Genomic DNA, 21,806 nt, shown 5'->3' on the forward strand with positions numbered 1-21,806 from the left:
GCCATGCATGCGCCGTGCACTTGTCATCTGTAGCAGTGCTGTGCATGCACCGCCGGGCGGTTGCCCCCCCCCCCGCGCCGCAGCCGCAGAGCACCGTGCTGCTGTCTGTACGGCATATGTAGCAGCGCGCGCACATGTGCCGTACATAGTGGCGCTGTGCATGCACTGCTGGCCGGTTCGCCCCGCCCCTCGACACACGGCACCGGGTGCCGGAGAGCCTTCCTTTGCCCCTGGAACCGAATGTGAAATTTCAAGCCCAGGAAGCCCACGCACGCCACATCAGCTTTGCCCTCTGTGCTCACCTGACTGCAGGAGAGGCTGGAGAAGGATGCTGTTGATCCGAGCAAGGCAGGCAGAGAAAGAATCCTCCGTCCTAAGCAGTGAGGCAGCGACGTCTGTGATGCTCATGTCCTGCCAGGGGTGAGGAAATGGGAGAGAACACAAAAGACTCCAAAGTAGACCAGAGCTCCAAAATGAAAATAAAAACAAGCCACCCGCTTGCCGTTTGTGAAGCCCCGTCCAAACCCAAGTAGCCTGAACCACGTTGAACAAATCAAATTCGCAAACCTTGATTGGCATATATACAAGATTCCAGCAGGGTTCGGAGCAATAAAATAACTCGGAATAATCTGCATCCGACACTTAAGTTAACGTCATGTAACGTTCGCAAATCCTCATTGTGCGTTGCAGAAACCTGGCTGCTACCTCCATCTTATCCCCGTCCTCAGGAAACGTCTGAATGTCACTCCCTACTAACAACCAACTGACTAATAAATTCAGGTCCAATTGTCTGATACCGGGGCAGCGCAAAAGAACATGAGCGGTTGTTTCTACAGTGGTACCTTGGTTCTCAAACACCTTGGTACTCAACTTTTGTCTGGCTCTGGTGATGCTGGATTTCGGCATCAATGTCGGTCCTTGTGGAAAGATAACTGCCCAATGAGTTGAGGAAGGGGGACCTACGCATTTTCCATCTGCCACAGAGCCACTTCCTTTGTTACCTTAATAGCCCATTGCCTCACCAGGAAGCTAGCCTGGCAATTCCAGGGATTTCGGTACCTGCTTAGATTTTAACACTTGCTGGATACAGGGATTAGAAGGGAACCCAAGCATACAACCTAAACCCCCTTTTAAAAAATGAACAACAATGAGGACTAGCAGCACTTTTTCAGAAATGAGTATTTTTCCTATGTCAGTGTTATAAGCTTAGCTCCCCAAATTTGGTGCCCTCCGGGTAATGTTGCCCCTTTGGCTGTGCTGAGTGACAGCTGGTGGCAGTAGTAGCTTGACAAAATCTGGAGGGGAGAAGGCTACTGGGGAAACCTATTGCAAAACCCAGCTGATTCAGTGCCATTTTTAGAAAGCTTTTTTTTTCTCCAGAAGTGGTATGATTAATGTGGGAAACAGGAAGCCGCAGCTATGATGGTCAGTTGATAAATTAACCTCCGTTCTTCCCCACGGCTTGCCACCAAATGGATATCGGGAAGTCCTTTGCGGTGAGCGAAGGCAAATCTAACAGGATGGGGGGGAGAAATCTTTTTGCATATTCAGGGTACCAGTAAAGGAAATGAACTATGATGCCATGTTTTCCCCCCCTCCCTGCTTGCTTCTACTTAGTGGGTTCCCAAATTAGTCCTTGGTAGCTGCCGTTTCACCTTCCCTGCACCGAAAGGGTGTCGGAGAATTGCAACAGAAACAGAAACGGGAGTGGAAAATCCTTATGTTCCCTGACTCCTCCTATTTCTGGAATGCAGGTCAGTCTGACAGATCTGATGGGTATCTGCGGCTGTTTTTTTTCTTCCATTCCTTTTCGATCTTGTTGACTTGTTAACAGACGAAGTGTGCGAACATTGCAGAAAGAAACAGAAAACAAAGATTCAATCTCTCAAACCAGAAAAGCACCACAGCCTGGAAGGACAAACGTACAAAGCAGCAGGGATAATGGAATATTGACTCGTAACAATTTTTTGTTGTTGAAAAACTCTCCAGAGAGTGGGATATTTATAGAGTTTATGTAAAAAGAAAACTATCAAAAAAATCAATCCGTTGGCAGGTCTTGATTGAGCTTCAGTGTGTTAATAGGATAATGGTGTTGTCGTTGTTCAGTCGTTCAGTCGTGTCCGACTCTTCGTGACCCCATGGACCAGAGCACGCCAGGCACGCCTATCCTTCACTGCCTCCCACAGTTTGGCCAAACTCATGTTAGTAGCTTCAAGAACACTGTCCAACCATCTCATCCTCTGTCCTCCCCTTCTCCTTGTGCCCTCCATCTTTCCCAACATCAGGGTCTTTTCCAGGGAGTCTTCTCTTCTCATCAGGTGGCCAAAGTACTGGAGCCTCAACTTCAGGATCTGTCCTTCTAGTGAGCACTCAGGGCTGATTTCTTTGAGAATGGATAGGTTTGATCTTCTTGCAGTCCATGGGGCTCTCAAGAGTCTCCTCCAGCACCATAATTCAAAAGCATCCATTCTTCGGCGATCAGCCTTCTTTATGGTCCAGCTCTCACTTCCGTACATTACTACTGGGAAAACCAGAGCTTTAACTATACGGACCTTTGTCGGCAAGGTGATGTCTTTGCTTTTTAAGATGCTGTCTAGGTTTGTCATTGCTTTTCTCCCAAGAAGCAGGCGTCTTCTAATTTCGTGACTGCTGTCACCGTCTGCAGTGATCATGGAACCCAAGAAAGTGAAATCTCTCACTGCCTCCATTTCTTCCCCTTCTATTTGCCAGGAGGTGATGGGACCAGTGGCCATGATCTTAGTTTTTTTGATGTTGAGCTTCAGACCATATTTTGCGCTCTCCTCTTTAGGATAATGGTACAGAACAACATTTATAGGAACTCAAATAATATGGAGAAAGTAAAGTTTTGGCGCGTGTTTAAGGAACTTAAATCGGGGGTGCAAGGGGAAGATCAGAGGTCTTGAAAAAATTTAATCACAAATGGATGTACAAAGCAAGTATTAAGTTAAAGAATGAATAACTGTTTATTTTTATTTCTCATTTTGCGCATGATATCTATTGCATACTTCTGTTATAAAGTTTTTAAAGCACTCTCAAGAAAAAGAAAAAAGGGGGGGGGGGAGAAAAAAGAAATATTGACCCATAACAAAGATTCCCTTTAAAAATAATCAAGATATAGAAAAAGAAAAGTCTACTTCTCTTGTGAGTTCCATCATTCTTGAGAATAAAAGTTCTATATAGTTTTATTTATTTATTTATTTTATATTAAAAAAAATTGTTTTTACAATTTTAAGCACATTTCATAACAGTTAATTTTTTTTCATACTCACCCCTCTCCCACCGAGGGGAGCAATTATCCAAACCCCCCTCTGACAGGAGCACATATTAATACATTTCAAATTTAACAAATTAACATATAGAAAATCATTGCTTAAGCCTAGCCCTTCTCCTAGGCCAAACATTCTTACTTTTCTCAATTTCAGGGGCGTTCCCAGGATAAAAAATAGGGGGGGGGGAAGCAAGCCATGGTCATTCCGGTTGTGACATTTCAGCACGGAAAGCCGAATGAAACCAAAATTTTAGGAAAATGATATATAATTATAGCAGTGCTTTACTATGGTAGTTATTACAATTATTTGCTTGATTTTTTTTTATTCTAGTTACATGTCTTATACCAGGGGTGGCCAACTCCCAAGAGACTGTAATGTACTTTCAGCAGTGATCTACCCCTGGTTTTTTGGGGTTCAGCTCAAAGTTGTTGACCTTTTTGGGGGATGAGGAATGCCCCATTTTTTAGGGGTTCATTTTGTTTTTAGATTACTGACCACATTATGTACACAGCAAACAAATACAGCTTCAAAAAACACAAAAACTTTCCCCCCCAAACAGAAAAACTCCCCCCCCCAAACAGAGAGCCCCAAATGGCTGAAAAACTCAGTTTCCCAGGATCCTCAGCCCTCGCAAAGGAACTACTCACCATGCAAGGGAACTCAGTTTCCAAAGCTCCCTTGCAACGATCAGCCGGCACAAAACACACACACACACACACACACACACACACAGTGTTGGCCAAGAGCTCAATTGTTATTGAGATTTTGGGAGGGGGAGAAAGACCAGTAGTTGAGCTTTTTTAGGAGAGCTTTTTTTTCCCTTTTAGGCTGCCGATAACCATTAAAAAAAAAAAAAAATGTTTCATTAATTTTTGCTTCTGGGGGGGCAGCTGCCCCCCCGGGTACGCCCACGCTCAATTTCATTATAGTTCTTTATAGTTTTAAATGAGGCAGGCATTTGCTTATACTGGTGGCCTTGAATGACCAGAGGGGCACCAGGTTGGTGATGCCAGGCTGGTTATTTCCCCCTCTCCCTTTTCCTGCTTGTTAAGGCATAGGAGGCTTCTCTTCCAGGAAAGATAAAACAAAAAACTCAACAGGTATTCAACCTTATTCAAGCCTGGTTTGAGTTTCAGACACAGGAAACCAAACAAAGCCAGGTGTGATGCAACAGGAAAAAAACATTCATCAAGTCCATTCATAAGAAGCAGCCCAATGCATACACAGGCCTTTCGCAAAATGGGGAACTTTCACAGCGGCCGTCATTTCATTCATTCACTTGTTCCGTTCTTTCAGCCTTCCGCTAGCTGGTCCCAGCCAGACGTTGCCGGAATACAACTCTCAACATCCCCAACTGTTGGGTCATGCTGTCTGGGGGCTAAACAGGGTCAATGACAGTCCCTGCCGGCAGTCTCGCCATCTAACAGAAGCAGCACAAGAGGAAAACGGAACTGGGAGGGAAGAGGGGAGAAAGCGAATTCAGGTACAATGCCTTAAAAGCTAAAAAAGAAAAAAGGGAAATGATGGAAGGATCATCTGCATCTATAGGACAGAAAGGGAGAAAGGGGAAAGTCTTTTTAGGAAGAATGAGAACTTGGGATGGTGGAACTGGAGGATCGAATATCCTGGGCAGTGAGCTTAGCACCAAGGAAGTAAGTTTGCCTGCCATGGTTGGTGAAGAAAGGGCCATGAAAAATCCCTTAATGTAAGGGATATGGCACCCTCTCGACTGTGCTGGACTATAAATCCCATTATCCCTGACCATTGAGGATGCTGGCTGGGGGGCAAATGGGGGCCCAAAATCTGGAGGCCACCAGGTCAACGTAAGTTGAATATGTAAACAGTCACTGTTCAGACTTGACAGTAGAAAGTCACTCCCAGTCCAGTATGTGACAATTTTTTTGGGGGGGGGGGGACAGACCTGGTGAGTCAAGTTTCTAGGGAATTATCGTCAATTGCCATATTTCGAAAAGTTAAATTCCTGACACCCGCAAAGTGTTGAGCTTTTTGAAGGAGACCCCCCCCCCAATATTAGCCCTTTTACTTTTACTTTTGGAGCTCTTTTCTCTGCTTTTTCCATCGCATTGCCCTACATCTGGGTTTTCCCTGACGTTTTGCCAGCAAGATTCCTGCCCCCCCATGCCATTTTTACTCCTGAAAACCAGAACATTTTAATTATTCTATATCAGACTCATAACAGGAAGGAATATTAAGTTAGCTCTTATAACAGCTGTTGGCTAAAGTCAGGAAACATGTCAGATGTTAACCAGGCCGCTGGAGTTGGTGGGACCTGTCTATGGTCCAGATCTTTATTTCTTTAACATTGTTTTTTTTATTTATATTTTTAAAAAACCCAAGAAATTCACCTCGCATCTCAACTAAAAGCAACTTGCAATAAATGGGTTTTCTTTTCTTTTTTTTAATTTAAAAATAATCTTTATTTAATCAATTTTGAAACTTACAAAAATGAAAAGAAGAGGGAAAAAAATCAATAAACATGAAAAATCCTTTACATAAAAAGTTATATAAATGGGTTTTCAAGGCCTGCTTTAAAACATTAATACAGGTGAAACTCGAAAAATTAGAATATCGTGGAAAGGTTCATTTCTTTCAGTAATTCAACTTGAAAGGTGAAACTAATATATGAGGTAGACTCATGACATGCAAAGCGAGATACGTCAAGCCTTTATTTGTTATAATTGTGATGATTATGGCATAACAATCTCAACTTTGGGGTTCTCACCAGCTGTACGCCATAATCATCACAATTATAACAAGCAAAGGCTTGACATATCTCACTTTGCATGTCATGAGTCTATCTCATATATTCAACTCCAGCAGCTAATGAAAACAATTGCTTACATAAATGGACTTTTCCATGATATTCTAAATTTTTCGAGTTTCACCTGTAAGCTGGGCCCCACTTATAACCCCAAAGTGAATCCTCGAGTCTCTGGCGAATGAACAAGCCTCTCTTCCAGTCTTCCGGCTTAAGCCACCCACCTGGACCAGCCTTCCAGGGAAGCTAGTCCCTCCCCATGACTAACTCTCCTGGCATCTGTTTACGCTGCAAGAGTTAAGGCTGGATTCCTTGGCCTAGCACAACACCGTAGGAAAGCTTCCACTCAAGTCCAAAGAGGTAAAAGGAAAGAAAATGCAAGTTTCAGCACAGACAAAAACTGCCCCTTTCCGTTGCCAGCAAAACCTCAGAGTTCAAGCCCAAGGAGGGCGCCCCACTGTCTCCCGGTTCTGAATGGAGTTTTGACGCTCCGGCACGATTCACATCATAGGGAATGAAATGCAAAACACAGAGAGTTCCATCCTGCCAAAGGTTTCCAAGCAGCTGGGATTCAGAAAGATTACTGCCTCCAACCTCGGTGGCACAATACAGTTGGTAGAAGAAGAAGAAGGAGTTTCGATTTGATATCCCGCTTTTCACTGCCCGAAGGAGTCTCAAAGCGGCTCACATTCTCCTTTCCCTTCCTCCCCCACAACAAACACTCTGTGAGGTGAGTGGGGCTGAGAGACTTCAGAGAAGTGTGACTAGCCCAAGGTCACCCAGCAGCTGCATGTGGAGGAGCGGGGAAGCGAACCCGGTTCCCCAGATTATGAGTCTACCGCTCTTAACCACTACACCATGGTGGCTCTCCATCAATAGCTTTCTCCTCCTCCATTAATTTGTCTAATCCTCTTTTAAACCATCCAGGTTGGTGGCCATCGCTGCTTCCAGTGGCAGGGAGTTCCATAGTTTGACTGCACTGCATTAATAACTACTTTCTGTTCTCTGCCCTGAATCTTCCAGTGCTCAGCTTCATTGGACGGCCACAAGTCCTAGTGTTATGAAAGGGAGAAAAACGTTTCTCTGTATCCACTTCCTTTGTGCCACGCATAATTTTATAAAATCAAAAATTCTTTCCAGTAGCACCTTAATTTTATAATTTTATAAACTTCTAGTACATCCCATCTGACTCCAACCCCCCCCCCAAAAAAAAGCTGCAGGTTTTTTCATAGGGGATACCGCTCCATCCCCGTGATCATTTGGGCTGCTCTTTTCTGAACAGAAAGCGTCGATGCCCGCCAGCTGAACCCAAACTCCACAGCAGCGCACTTCCTATTTGTGATACTCAAGTGGAGTCCAGAGGAGTTATGTAGGGACCAAGAGACTACTGCAATGCGCTCTGCATAGGGCTACCTTTGAAGGGGACCCGGAAACTACAACTAATCCAGAGTGCGACAGCTAGACTGGTGACTGGAAGTGGCCGCCGAGAGCACATAACACCGGTCCTGAAAGACCTACTTTGGCCCCCAGTACGTTTCCAAACACAATTCAAAGTGTTGATGCTGACCTTGAAAGCCCTAAACAGCCTCGGTCCATTATACCTGAAGGAGCGTCTCCACCCCCATTGTTCAGCCCGGACACCGAGGTCCAGCTCCAAGAGCCTTCTGGCGGTTCCCTCACTGCGAAAAGTGAGGTTACAGGGAACCAGGCAGAGAGCCTTCTCGGTGGTGGCGCCCGCCATGTGGAACGCCCTCCCGTCAGATGTCAAGGAAATAAACAACTCTCTGACTTCTAGAAGACATCTGAAGGCAGCCCTGTTTAGGGAAGTTTTTAATGTTTGATGTTTTACCGTGTTTTTATTATTCTGTTGGGAGCCACACAGAGCGGCTGGGGAAACCCAGCCAGATGGCCGGGGTATAAATAAATTATTATTTATTATTATTATTATTATTATTATTATTATTATTATTATTATTATTATTCCAAGGAAAAACACACAACAACTGTTCCACCCGACCTGCCGGGAATCGCTTCCCGACTTCAGATATGGCGACCCCACACCAGAGAATCAGAGGAAAACCCACCCAACTGAATCATCTCAAAAAGAAAACATTCCCGATGCAATGCCACGCTGGTCGGTTCCTCGAATGCCGCCGTCCCCGATGCCTCAGAGGAAGTGGGGGGAATCCATTTTGCGCCCCAGTGAGCAAGGCTCAAAGGAGACGTCACAACCAGGGTGTAATAAGGTGTCGCAACCAAGGGATCCTTGCAAAAAGGTTGTCCAGGCCAGCTTGTGAGATTTCCTGCACGTACAGGTATTTTGTTTTAGGTCTCACAGGTAGAAACCCAGACATACAAACATACATGCCCTTTGCTTCACCAGGTCTGCATTATCCCATGTGCAGATGGCCTTGAGGTGTGGTGCTTTAGATGTCAATAAATTCATTGTAACAACAACAACAACAACAACAACAACAACACATCAGATGCAAAAGTCGGCTAGGCTGCATACATACCATACATTCAAAGCACATTTCTCACCCCCCAAAAAATAATAATCTTGGGAACTGTAGTTTACCACCAGAGAACTATAATTCCCAGAACCAATGATTCTTTTTTAGGGTGGTTGAAATGTATGTTGTAGATGCAGCCACAGGGTTTGGGGAGGGGAAAATCTGCCATTTTCCGTTTCTTTTAGTTAGTTTGTTTGCTTTTCATTTTTCCAGTCTTAAATTCAGTTCTCCACATTTCTGCAACAGCTTGCAGATTTTCAAACACATCAGCATTTTCCAAGCGCACTCATTTGTGCTAGCAATTCCCCCTTGTACAATACATTTCTGCATGTTATTTTACCACGCTCTCCCATAACATACCCATTTTGGCACACGTTTCCTAGCCAAAGAGATGCACTGCTAAATGGAGAGAGAGGGCACCTGTGTTTTGGCTTGCGTATCGATTGGGTCGTTTGACGTTACGATGCAAACGGAATTGAATTTCGACCCCCTATCCTCGTGCAGATGCCAGGCACGAGGTAGGGCGAAATATCGCATGCTTCGAAAAGAGCAAAATCAAATAGCAATAGACGGAGAGCGTGTCCTTTTCTCCCAGAAGACTAGAAACTCAACAATGCTGATGGGCAGACAAAAGCCAAGGACTCCTCTGTGCAATGCAGAACGTGCGGAACTCCCTGCCACAAGGTGAGGTTGGTGACGGCTACTAGCTTGGAATGCTGTAAAAGGGGATGAAGCAGAAATCACAGAGGAGAGAGTATGTTCCATCTCCATGCTCAAAGCCCACTGAATTCCAGGAAGTTTGTTGCCTTCATGTCCTGCCAAGGACATCAATAAGGTCTTGGTGGTAAAAAAGAAAAGAAAAGTAAAGGACCCCCCGGACGGTTAAGTCCAGTTAAAGGCGACTATGGGGTTGCGACACTCATCTCGCTTTCAGGCCGAGGGAGCCGGCGTTTGTCCACAGGCAGCTTTCTGGGCCATGTGGCCAGCAGGACTAAACCGCTTCTGGCGCAACGGAACACCGTGACAGTAGTCGTAGCGCACAGAAACGCTGTTTACCTTCCCGCCGCAGCGGCACCTATTTATATACTTGTTCTTTGGCATGCTTTCGGGCTGCTAGGTTGGCAGGAGCTGAGACCAAGCAACAGGAGCTCACCCCGCCACGGGTTTTTGAACTGCCGACCTTCTGACCGGCAAGCCCAAGAGGCTCAGTGGTTTAGACCACAGCGCCACCTGCGTCTCCCGCAGTCTTGGTGGATGAGGCCAATGGCCCCTCTATCTCAGCATCCTGTTATTGCGGTAGCCAACCAGATGCCCATTTATGAGAAGGCTACAAGCGACAATCAGCTCTTTCTCCCTCTGGAATAGCCATACAGCCAGACACCTCCTTTAACAATACAATCCTCTCTGTGAGTCTACTCAGGAGCAAGCCACCTGAATCCAATTGGGGGAGGTATACTCCCAAGTAAGTATCCTCCTTAAAGCACTGATTAAATTGGGATACACATTTAAGCCAATTCAGTCAACCTAGACTGTATCGCCCCACGCTTTAAAATATCATGAAAAACCACCTTTGATTTGAAATAGCGCATTGTAAAAGTTTTTTTTTTCTTTTTAGAAAAGGAACCAGCTAGGCAAACCCTCCTCCTTTGAGTCCACATCCTAGGTGACTCCTATTTCTGGCAATCTACAGGCTACAAAAAGCACTCTGCGCATGCTCTACAGTCCTGTTATTTTGGAAGAAGCCAGGCTTGAATCCAACTTGCCTTCGAGAAGAGAGGACAGTCTAATTCACAGATGGTCCGATTTCACAGGCCAAGGCAGTGTGAGGGGTCTCAGTCGCTACTGATAAATCTCAGGGGGTTGGGCTAGATGTCCCCTGGGGCCCTGCCCAACTCTACGATTCGAAAAAAGATGGAAAAACAACTTGCCTTATATTGAAAACAACATAGCTTGCGTGGTTCGTCGCCGGCTGCACCTCTGAGCAGTTCTGGGCAGCTTTCCATGCATGACTGTTTTAAGAACCTGTGATGCCACTCCCAGCCCGCCTCCCACTGTCAAATTTCCTTTTCTGTTCAGCTGCAGATCCTGCTTCCTGGATGACACACACACAACACACACCCGCCACAGCCCAGAGGTACGATTACAAAACCATTCCCGGGCAGAAGGTTTCAAGCCAGCCGCCCAATTCGTTTCCTCCTTCGTCCCGCCTGTTTGCAAACAAGCCCTCCTGCATGGAGCCTGGAGATGGGGAAAGGATTTGGTTTTAAAAGATCGGGAGCCTGGGAGGAAGATCTTATGCTGTGGCTAAAAACTGCCACGCCAAAGCGGCTGAGGAATTTACAGAGGGGCGCATCTCGAACAAAGGAGCTTTGAAAAGAGAGAGTCTGTCTGGCATTTGAAAAACGCCAGTGCGAAAAACGCCAGTGGGAATCGAAACTTACTGAGAAGGGCAGTTTTGTCAACTCTGGCCAGAGAATCGGGCCAATGGCCCATGTGGTCTGGGATCCTGTTCTCAGAAAGTCATTCAGAGAGGGGAAAGCCACAGACAGAATCCCAACACAGTCTCCTTCTGCGGTTTTCAGAATCATAGAATCATAGAATCCTAGAGTTGGAAGAGACCCCAAGGGCCATCCAGTCCAACCCCCTGCCAAGCAGGAAACACCATCAAAGCATTCCTGACAGACGGCTGTCAAGCCTCCGCTTAAAGACCTCCAAAGAAGGAGACTCCACCACACTCCTTGGCAGCAAATTCCACTATCCAACAGCTCTTACTGTCAGGAAGTTCTTCCTAATGTTTAGGTGGAATCTTCTTTCTTGTAGTTTGAATCCATTGCCCCGTGTCCGCTTCTCTGGAGCAGCAGAAAACAACCTTTCACCCTCCTCTAGATGACATCCTTTTATATATTTGAACATGGCTATCATATCACCCCTTAACCTTCTCTTCTCCAGGCTAAACATACCCAGCTCCCTAAGCCGTTCCTCATAAGGCATTGTTTCCAGGCCTTGGACCATTTTGGTTGCCCTCCTCTGGACACGTTCCAGCTTATCAGTATCCTTCTTGAACTGTGGTGCCCAGAACTGGACACAGTATTCCAAGTGAGGTCTGACCAGAGCGGAATACAGTGGTACTATTACTTCCCTCGAAACTGGTACCTTGGTTCTCAAACGCCTTGGTACTCAAACAACTTGGAACCCAAACACTGCAAACCGCAATTTTGCTACTAAGATAGTAAAATGCATGTCAAATTGCTGCTTTAGGGGTTGTTTTTAAAAGTGGATTAATCCATTTTTGCGTTACAGACTTCCGGAACGGATTAAGTTTGAAAACCAAGGCATTCAAGAAGTATTGCAGCATCTGAACAGGGGTGCATGTTTGTAGTTGTTCGTCAACTTGGCAACCTTGCCCAGGCTTTGGGGTTTGGCAGCTGTGGAATCGAAAGTGTGGAACTCCCTGCCTCAGGAAGCTGCGGGTGTCAGGATGGCCACTGTTTCCTCCTTCGTCCCGCCTGTTTGCACACAAGCCCTCCTGCCTGCAGCCTGGAGGTGGGGAAAGGATTTGGTTTTAAAAGATCAGGAGCCTGTGATGCATCAAAAGAGAATGACAGTGGTACCTTTGTTTTCAAACTGCAAACATGCATTTTATATCTAACGAGACCATCGATCCATAAAACGAAAGCAATTAAAAAATGTGCTGGAGTCACACAATCAATCCATCCATCAGTAGCTGAGCTGGGCTCCACACAGTCACAAAAACAAAACGAAAAAGAGCCGCAAAAACAAAAATGCAAAATAAATAGCAAAAACAGACAGACCTCAGCATAACACTCAAACCGGAAGCGTAACACTCAAAACGGAGCAAGTTCGGTTTCTGAAAAAAGTTCGCAAACCGGAACACTTACTTCCTGGTTTGCAGTGTTTGGGTTCCAAGTTGTTTGAGTACCAAGGCGTTTGAGAACCAAGGTATCACTGTAGACAAATTGGTGGAAGGGAGGGCTATCAAGAGCTATGAAATATACTCGGAGTCAAGTGTGGATTTCATGCTCTTTACTCAGCTCATAGTAGCGAGGAATGGAAGTTTCCCCAAAACATCTGCTTTACATACATTATTTACACAATGGGCCCCACGTGATTGGCTAATTCCAGGATACTCCTGTATGCCAATCAGGTTGCGGATTCACTTCCACCTGGAGCTGGATTGGGTGGCTCCTGCGGAACAATCAGACTGCTGCATTCTGGATCCTATTGTTCTAGGACCAATCAGACTGCTGCATTCTGAATCCTATTGTTCTAGGACCAATCAGACTGCTGCATTCTGGATCCTATTGTTCTAGGACCAATCAGACTGCTGCATTCTGGATCCTATTGTTTTAGGACCAATCAGACTGCTGCATTCTGAATCCTATTGTTCTAGGACCAATCAGACTGCTGCATTCTGAATCCTATTATTCTAGGACAAATCAGACTGCTGCATTCTGGATCCTATTGTTCTCGGACCAATCAGACTGCTGCATTCTGGATCCTATTGTTCTTGGACCAATCGGACTTCTGCATTCTGGATCCTATTGTTCTAGGACCAATCGGACTGCTGCATTCTGGATCCTATTCAACTCAGTACATAACAAACTACTAGCCTGGATGGCTGTTCTCTGTCTCCCCAGTTGGGGGCAGCAATGCTTCCAGTTGCAGGAAACTGTAGAAGGAGAGAGTGTTGAAGAACTAGGAGTTCCTTTGATCTCAGATTTTCATTTTTTGCAAGCCAATTACGATCTCGCACAAATCCATTCCAGCTCCACAGACCCGCTCTTGCCAGAGCACCCCGAGGACAAATCTTGTTCTGTAAAACTGTAGGCCAAACCAGTTCGCCAAAGAACGCAAAACCCTGCAGCCAACAGGCGCTTGGTCTCTTGGCAAGAATGCGGCTCAGCAAAAGCGTCCCAAGGACTCCCTCTGCTAAGGGAGTCCTTAACAAAAGCCTCATTGTATTCTCGGGCGCTCTTTCCTCTTCGTAGGCGAGGAGATGCCAAGCCGATCCTCCTTCGCTTGACGGGCCAACCCGAGTGACCTGGGACAGAACATTCCTCGACCAGCCAGCCAGAACCGGAGCTTAGGTGGGAGACAGAGGAGGTATAGACGATGCACACAATTTATTGTAGGGCTCCAGCAGCTCTCCGAGGACATACAAGAAAAGCCTGCAGGATCAGGCCAATGGCCCATCTAGTCCAGCATCCTGTTCTCACAGCGGCCAACTAGATGCCTCAATGCCAAGCCCGCTAGCAGGATTCGAACACAAGAGCCCTCTCCCCTCCAGCAACTGGTATTCAGAAACATTGCTGTCTCCAACAGTGTGGTGTGGTGGTTAAGAGTGGAAGACTCATAATCTGGTGAACCAGGTTCGCGTCTCTGCTCTTCCACATGCAGCTGCTGGGTGACCTTGGGCTAGTCACACTTCTCTGAAGTCTGTCAGCCCCACTCACCCCACAGAGTGTTTGTTGTGGGGGAGGAAGGGAAAGGAGAATGTGAGCCGCTTTGAGACTCCTTCGGGTAGTGATAAAGCGGGATATCAAATCCAAATTCCTCCTCCTCCTCCTCCCCTTCTTCTTCTTCTTCTTCTTCTTCTTCTTCTTCTTCCTCTTCCAACTATAGAGGCAGGGCAGAGCCATCGCACCTAGTAGCCCTCTCTTCCCTGAACCTGTCCAATCCTCTTTTAAAGCTATCCAAATTGGTGGCCATCACTTCCTCCTGAGGCAGGGAGTTCCATAGTTTAACTGTGCGCTGCCTTCCTTTTATCCACCCCCATCGTTCAGCCCGGACACCAAAGTCCAGCGCCGAGGGCCTTCTGGCGGTTCCCTTCCTGCAAGAAGCGAAGTTGCAGGGAACCAGGCAGAGGGCCTTCTCGGTAGTAGCACCCGCCCTGCTGAACACTCTCCTATCAGATGTCAAGGAAATAAACAACTCTCTGACTTTTAGAAGACATCTGAAGGCAGCCCTGTTTTGTTGTTGTTGTTTAGTCGTTCAGTCGTGTCCAACTCTTCACGACCCCATGGACGCCAAGCACTCCTGTCTTCCTGCAGTTTGGTCAGACTCATGTTGGTCGCTTCGAGAACACTGTCCAACCATCTCGTCCTCTGTCGTCCCCTTCTCCTTGTGCCCTCCATCTTTCCCAACATCAGGGTCTTTTCCAGGGACTCTTCTCTTCTCATGAGGTGGCCAAAGTCTTGGAGCCTCAGCTTCAGGATCTGTCCTTCCAGTGAGCACTCAGGGCTGATTTCCTTCAGAATGGATAGGTTTGATCTTCTTGCAGTCCATGGGACTCTCAAGAGTCTCCTCCAGCACCATAATTCAAAAGCATCCATTCTTCAGCGATCAGCCTTCTTTATGGTCCAGCTCTCACTTCCATACATCACTACTGGGAAAATTAATTAGATAGCATGCTGTAAATTTTGAATTGCTTTCCGATAATTCCTCCCATTTTTGTAGTTCAGTTGGGTATCCAAAATCCTGGCGCATATCACCCCGTCTGTCAGCAAACCACAGATCTCTGGCTTTCTCCCTAGAGCTCCAAAACTGCCCTTTGTGGGACACTTTGGTTCATGTGACACCCCCCAAAGCTGCCTTAAAGTTTCCAGGCTGCAATGACGTCCTTCCAGCTTCCTCCTAGATGCACAGAATTGATGAGCGGCATGGCTTGGAACTGCTGAGGTGGCCATTTTTCGGTCAGTGACCAGGAACAGCTATTTAACACATGACAGAGAATAACCTTGAGAAGTTATGGAAACCTTAGCTGCTCGGTGCACAACTGCCTGTTCGAATGGTAGCTTCTCGCAGCTGAAAATGGAAAACACCAACCGCAGGGTGTGGGGGTTTTAGGTAAGTGCGTAATACCTGGATAGGGGACACGTCGTGTTCCTTCCGGGGGTAGTTTGTTCACTGTTGGGGACCCCACCATGCCCCCAGCTCTCACCTGGGGCTCCTAGAAGCTGTCCGATTGTGACAGCGGCCACATTCCCAGGAAACATCTTTGACTGGATGGTTAAATCCAGTGCCGGATTTTGTTGTTGTTGTTCAGTCGTGTCCGACTCTTCGTGACCCCATGGACCAGAGCACACCAGGCACGCCTATCCTTCACTGCCTCTCGCAGTTTGGCCAAACTCATGTTAGTAGCTTCGAGAACACTGTCCAACCATCTCGTCCTCTGTCATCCCCTTCTCCTTGTGTCCTCCATCTTTCCCAACATCAGGGTCTTTTCCAGGGAGTCTTCTCTTCTCATGAGGTGGCCAAAGTACTGGAGTCTCAACTTCAGGATCTGTCTTTCTAGTGAGCACTCAGGGCTGATTTCTTTGAGAATGGATAGGTTTGATCTTCTTGCAGTCCATGGGACTCTCAAGAGTCTCCTCCAGCACCATAATTCAAAAGCATCAATTCTTCGGCGATCAGCCTTCTTTATGGTCCAGCTCTCACTTCCGTACATTACTACTGGGAAAACCATAGCTTTAACTATACGGACCTTTGTCCGTATAGGCATCTTCTAATTTCGTGACTGATGTCACCATCTGCAGTGATCGTGGAACCCAAGAAAGTGAAATCTCTCACTGCCTCCATTTCTTCTCCTTCTATTTGCCAGGAGATGATGGGACCAGTGGCCATGATCTTAGTTTTTTTGATGTTGAGCTTAGGACCCCACTCTCTTGGGGGCCCCCAAAAAATTTAAAGGGAAAAAAACCTGGATGTAAATTTCCAAAATATAAGATAAAAAACCAATAAAATAAAACCTTCATACAGCAACAGTGTTTGTGTGTTGTGTAGGCTCATATGATGTAAGTCAGGCTTCCTCAAACTCGACCCTCCAGATCTTCGGAGACTACAATTCCCATCATCCCTGGCCACTGGTCCTGCTAGCTAGGGATCATGGGTGTTGTAGGCCAAAAACATCTGGAGGGCCGAGTTTGGGGAATGGGCCCCGCCTGCTAGCCTGCTCCCTAAAATATGACTGGTTTGCTCATTTCTATATATAGGGTGCCTACATTCTGCATGTGCAAATGGCCTGAGATACCTATTAGGTCCATATATTACCATATAGCATATATTCAACACAAAAAAACAGCGACAATTTGTTGTTGACGAAGGACGGCTGGACATATAAAGGGCCCCATTACCTTCAGTAGCTTAGGGCCTCATCAAACCTAAATCCGGCCCTGGTTAAACCAGATGTGCACAGCCAATGGGTCTCAAACCCTCAGTGAATTAGGGGTTTCCCACGTGTTAGGGGCTTCCCAGGGACGCGGCTGGCGCTGTGGGTTAAACCACAGAGCCTAGGGCTTGCTGATCAGAAGGTCGGCGGTTCGAATCCCCACAACGGGGTGAGCTCTCGTTGCTCGGTCCCAGCTCCTGCCCACCTAGCAGTTCGATAGCACGTCAAAGTGCAAGTAGATAAATAGGTACCACTCCAGCGGGAGTTTCCGTGCGCTTCTCTGGTTCGCCAGAAGCAGCTTAGTCATGCTGGCCACATGACTCGGAAGCTGTACACCAGCTCCCTCGGCCAGTAAAGCAAGATGAGAGTTGGACACGACTGGACCTAATGTTCAGGGGTCCCTTTACCTTTACCTTTAAGGTCTCAAATACAGAATAACTATTCATAAATGCACACATATCTAAAGATATGAACCATGTGTCTGAAATAGTACAGGAGAGAAATCCTGAAGCCATTTTGACTCTCCCAATGACCTCAAATATTCCTCTGCAGTAAGGGAGGCAATTGGGGGGAACTTTCCCATTGTCTTTTTGCTTGCAAATCCTGTCTTAAGGGCGTATTTGTGTATGAACAGGGTGAACCTGTGACCTGGACTCCGAGAACTCAAGTACTAACCATTACAAAAGAATAGCCTGGCTGCCCAGGTAATGCAATCAGTGACCATTATCAGGTAGTCTGGGAGGCAGGATTTCTGCTGTAAACCGGCTCCTTCTGTGATATATGTGTGATGTTTTAGGGGGGTGGTCTTGGGCTACAAGGTGGGCAATTTCAAAAGTCTATATAAGGGCTTGCACACAGGGGCGTAGCAATGGGGGGGCGTAGGGGGTGGTCCGCCCCATGTTCCATAATGGAGGGGGTGACAAATTATCAAGGAACAATTACTGCCCTACTAGGGTGGTTCATTAAAAAAAAAACTTTTTTTAAAATGCCTGCTCCGACGGTCTTATCTTACTATACTAGGGATTATATAGCTATATATGAAATTTTGGAACGCTTTGGTTTTGGAACTGACTTCTGGAACGGATTAAGTCTGAGAACCAAGGTGCCACTGTATAGGGAAAGCCAAATGTCCCTTAGAGAAGGATCCAGAATATTTGCCTTGAAGCTTGAATTTGTTTAATTCTGGATTGTTGTATTTGATGTTTTAATGTGTTGTAAATACAGAGCCTAGAAGGTCGGAGGTTCGAATCCCCACGACGGGGTGAGCTCCTGTTGCTCGGTCCCAGCTCCTGCCACAACCTAGCAGTTTGAAAGCACGTCAAAAGTGCAAGTAGATAAATAGGTACCGCTCCAGAGGGAAGGTAAACGGCATTTCCGTGCACAGCTCTGGTTTGCCAGAAGTGGCTTAGTCATGCTGGCCACATGACCCGGAAGCTGTACGCTGGCTCCCTCGGCCACTAAAGCGAGATGAGCGCCGCAACCCCAGAGTCGGACACGACTGGACCTAATGGTCAGGGGTCCTGTTATGTACTGAGTTGAATAGGCTCCAAAATGCACCAGTCTGATTGGTTCTAGAACAATAGGATTGAGATTGCAGCAGTCTGATTGGTCCCAGAACAATAGGATTGAGATTGCAGCAGTCTGATTGGTCCGCAGGAGCCACCCAATCCAGCTCCAGGTGGAAGTGAATCCGCACTCTGATTGGCATACAGGAGTATCCCGGAATTAGCCAATCACGTGGGGCCCATTGTGTAAATAGTGTATATAAAGCAAACGTTTTGGGGAAACTGCATTCCTCACTACTATGAGCTGAATAAAGAGCATGAAAGTCACACTGGACTCCGAGTATATTTCAGGTCCCTTTACCTTTACAGTGTGTGCAAAGACAGGATCGGGCAGACTGAGCAGATGAGACCAAGAGTAGGTCCAACGGTCAACAAGGTGGTCTCTGCACACGCCATAGAGGGAAGCGAGGGGAAGATGGAGCTCGTCCACCTGGGAAGGGAACCTATCTAGATGAAGGGAAACTCTGATCCTAAACCTCCACTGCCTTGCCAGACATCTTCGAGAGGTAAAAAAGGCTCTGGAGTGAACCCTACACAAATCCAGAATGGAGTCCCTAAGGCAGTTGGATGGTGTCTCCTTCTGGCAACTCCTGCAGCCAAGCTGGTGTCAAACATCTTGCTCTGGTTTCTTTTGGACCCCATCGGCGAGGCCAAGAGGGGAGGGTGCCATGTCATCTGGGCAGCCCAGGACCTCCGTACACACTGCTAGCGGTTTAATTGCTGTACCACCGGCGTAGCGGTTGCTGGACTACAAGTCCCATCATCCCTGTTAAACCGACTGTGGACGATGGGAGTTGTAGTCCAACAACATTTGGGCGCCCGAGGCTGACGAAATCCCTGTTAGGAGGCCGGTGTAGGAAACAAAGAGCTTGGAAAGCGATAGCGGCATGACATGATCCTGGAAGGTCAGAGCTGGAAGGAACATCAGAGGTCATGCAGTCCAGCTTCCGGCTGAACGCAGGATGCAACTGCAGTCTTCAATGACAGGTGAGCAACCGGCTGAAAACCAATGTGTCCATTCAAGGAGGGCCCACAACCTCACAATTTCCACTTTCCTTCCCTGTTTTGGGGTCAAATCACCTGTTGTTTGCAGAGAACCGCGTTCTTGAGAAAACTGTAACGGCGACATCTTGTGGCCAAATGGCACAACTACATCGGAGCATTGGAATCAATCTACACAGACACATTTAAAACCCTTTCCCCAGGGGTAACTCTAGTTTACCCCTTGCAGATCTGCAGTCCCCAGCACCCTTAGCAAACTACAGTTCCCAGGATTGTTATTTTATTTTTGTGTGTGGATACTTTAAATGCAAAATATGGTCTGAAGCTCAACATCAAAAAAACTAAGATCATGGCCACTGGTCCCATCACCTCCTGGCAAATAGAAGGGGAAGAAATGGAGGCAGTGAGAGATTTCACTTTCTTGGGTTCCATGATCACTGCAGATGGTGACAGCAGTCATGAAATTAGAAGACGCCTGCTTCTTGGGAGAAAAGCAATGACAAACCTAGACAGCATCTTAAAAAGCAAAGACATCACCTTGCCGACAAAGGTCCGTATAGTTAAAGCTATGGTTTTCCCAGTAGTAATGTACGGAAGTGAGAGCTGGACCATAAAGAAGGCTGATCGCCGTAGAATGGATGCTTTTGAATTATGGTGCTGGAGGAGACTCTTGAGAGTCCCATGGACTGCAAGAAGATCAAACCTATCCATTCTCAAAGAAATCAGCCCTGAGTGCTCACTAGAAGGACAGATCCTGAAGTTGAGGCTCCAGTACTTTGGCCACCTCATGAGAAGAGAAGACTCCCTAGAAAAGACCCTGATGTTGGGAAAGATGGAGGGCACAAGGAGAAGGGGGCGACAGAGGATGAGATGGTTGGACAGTGTTCTCGAAGCTACTAACATGAGTTTGGCCAAACTGCGAGAGGCAGTGGAGGATAGGGGTGCCTGGCGTGCTCTGGTCCATGGGGTCACGAAGAGTCGGACACGACTGAACGACTGAACAACAACAACTTTAAATGCATGGTGCGTACGCAGCTAGAGTCAGACCATCTAGCTTAGATTCACCAATAAAGAGCAAAACTCGGGAGATTCATAGGACTGCGAAATTGGAAGGGTCCCAGTGGGTCATCTAGTCTAACCCCCAGCAAGGCAGGTGGGGCATTCCCAGACCTACCTGGAGCTCCTGGGCATTGAACTTGGGGTTTTTCCATGCAAACCATTCAATGCCGCCTTAGAAAATGCACACAAAATGTGTTCTCATCACCAAACATGGCAGGCAAGCTTATCGCCAAAGGATCTCGCCCTTTCTCCCCTGCTGGGACCATCCTCCTACCATTTTTTTAAGTTTTAAGACTTGGCATCTGATCTTGCTTTTTTTCCTCATCCCTCCCAGTTCTGCTTTCCTTTGCTGCTGCATCTCTTAGACTGCAAGCCTGCAGGCAGGGACTGTCTCGTTTTTCCCTCGTCTGCATGCAGGCCAATCTGGGAGTCTGTTTGGCTAAAGAGCAGAGTGAAATTGCAAATAAACAAATAAAAAGTTCGGCAACAATGCCACACCTCTGAGACTTCTCTGACCTCCTCAAAAGATCCATCTTTAACCTCAAGCCTTCCACAGGCAAGCTCTCAGTGTCCATGTCCTACAATACAACAAGGCATTGCATCTCTTGCCTCCATTCCCCGCCTTTCTCTGTTGTTATCTTTCATGCTGTAATCTCCTGGGGATAAAAAAAAGCTTTTAAAAACTAAATGATCAAACCCAGCAGTTATTTCTCACTTTCTTCCTAACACAACTTTCTGCCCTAACACGGCCATATCTACACGAAACATTTAAGGCGCGTTACAATTCCCAGAATTTTTTTTTTTTTTTTTTTGCGGGGAGGGAACGCTTTACCCCCTGCAGAGCTACCACTCCCAGCACCCTTAACAAACTACAACTCCCAGGATCCTGGGTGGGATGGGGGATGGAGCCAATGCGCTTTAAAATATGTTCTTAAATGTACTTTCAAATGTACAGTGTGGATTTGACCACGCAGGAAAAACATCCAGGCCATTGCAGGCACGATATCAAGTCGAGAAATTTCTGTACCCAAGACCTCACAGCCACATCCCCCTAAAATTGCATCTCAGCAGGGCTGGTCCCTCTCTGTCTCTCCGCAAGCTCTGTTCTTTCCCTGACACTTTTTGACAGCGACGGGCAGGGGAGAAATTCGTAGGAGAACGTTTCGGGTTTCGTTCTGTCGCCCGCAACTCACCCGCCGAGAAGACAATGGCTCATTGTGCTAGAAGGTGGGGGTCAGGCGACGCCAGCAAGCCACGACCACAGGGCAAGGACCTCCGCCAACCTGTGCATTGTTTTCCTCTGCGAAATACGGATGGCCTTTGCTCCCCTCTCTGGCCCTTCCCCAAAGTCCCAGCCCTTCAGGAGAATTTTCATGCTCACATGCTTCCCTGTTGACGGAAGTCTCCGAG

At 46.9% G+C, this 21,806-nt stretch overlaps 1 protein-coding gene across 1 annotated transcript in view; it reads right to left on the reverse strand.

Annotated features, from left to right (window-relative positions):
* Nucleotides 1-21,806, reverse strand: part of ALS2CL (ALS2 C-terminal like) — an 81,172-nt gene that overhangs the window by 42,498 nt on the left and 16,868 nt on the right. The window contains exon 2 of the mRNA XM_033165644.1: nucleotides 303-411. Within this exon, the coding sequence (XP_033021535.1) occupies nucleotides 303-411 (109 nt within the window). The remainder of the gene's footprint in view (nucleotides 1-302; nucleotides 412-21,806) is intronic.

This window comes from Lacerta agilis, chromosome 12 (genome assembly GCF_009819535.1).
Source record: "Lacerta agilis isolate rLacAgi1 chromosome 12, rLacAgi1.pri, whole genome shotgun sequence".
In the NCBI taxonomy this organism is placed as follows: Eukaryota; Metazoa; Chordata; class Lepidosauria; order Squamata; family Lacertidae; genus Lacerta; species Lacerta agilis.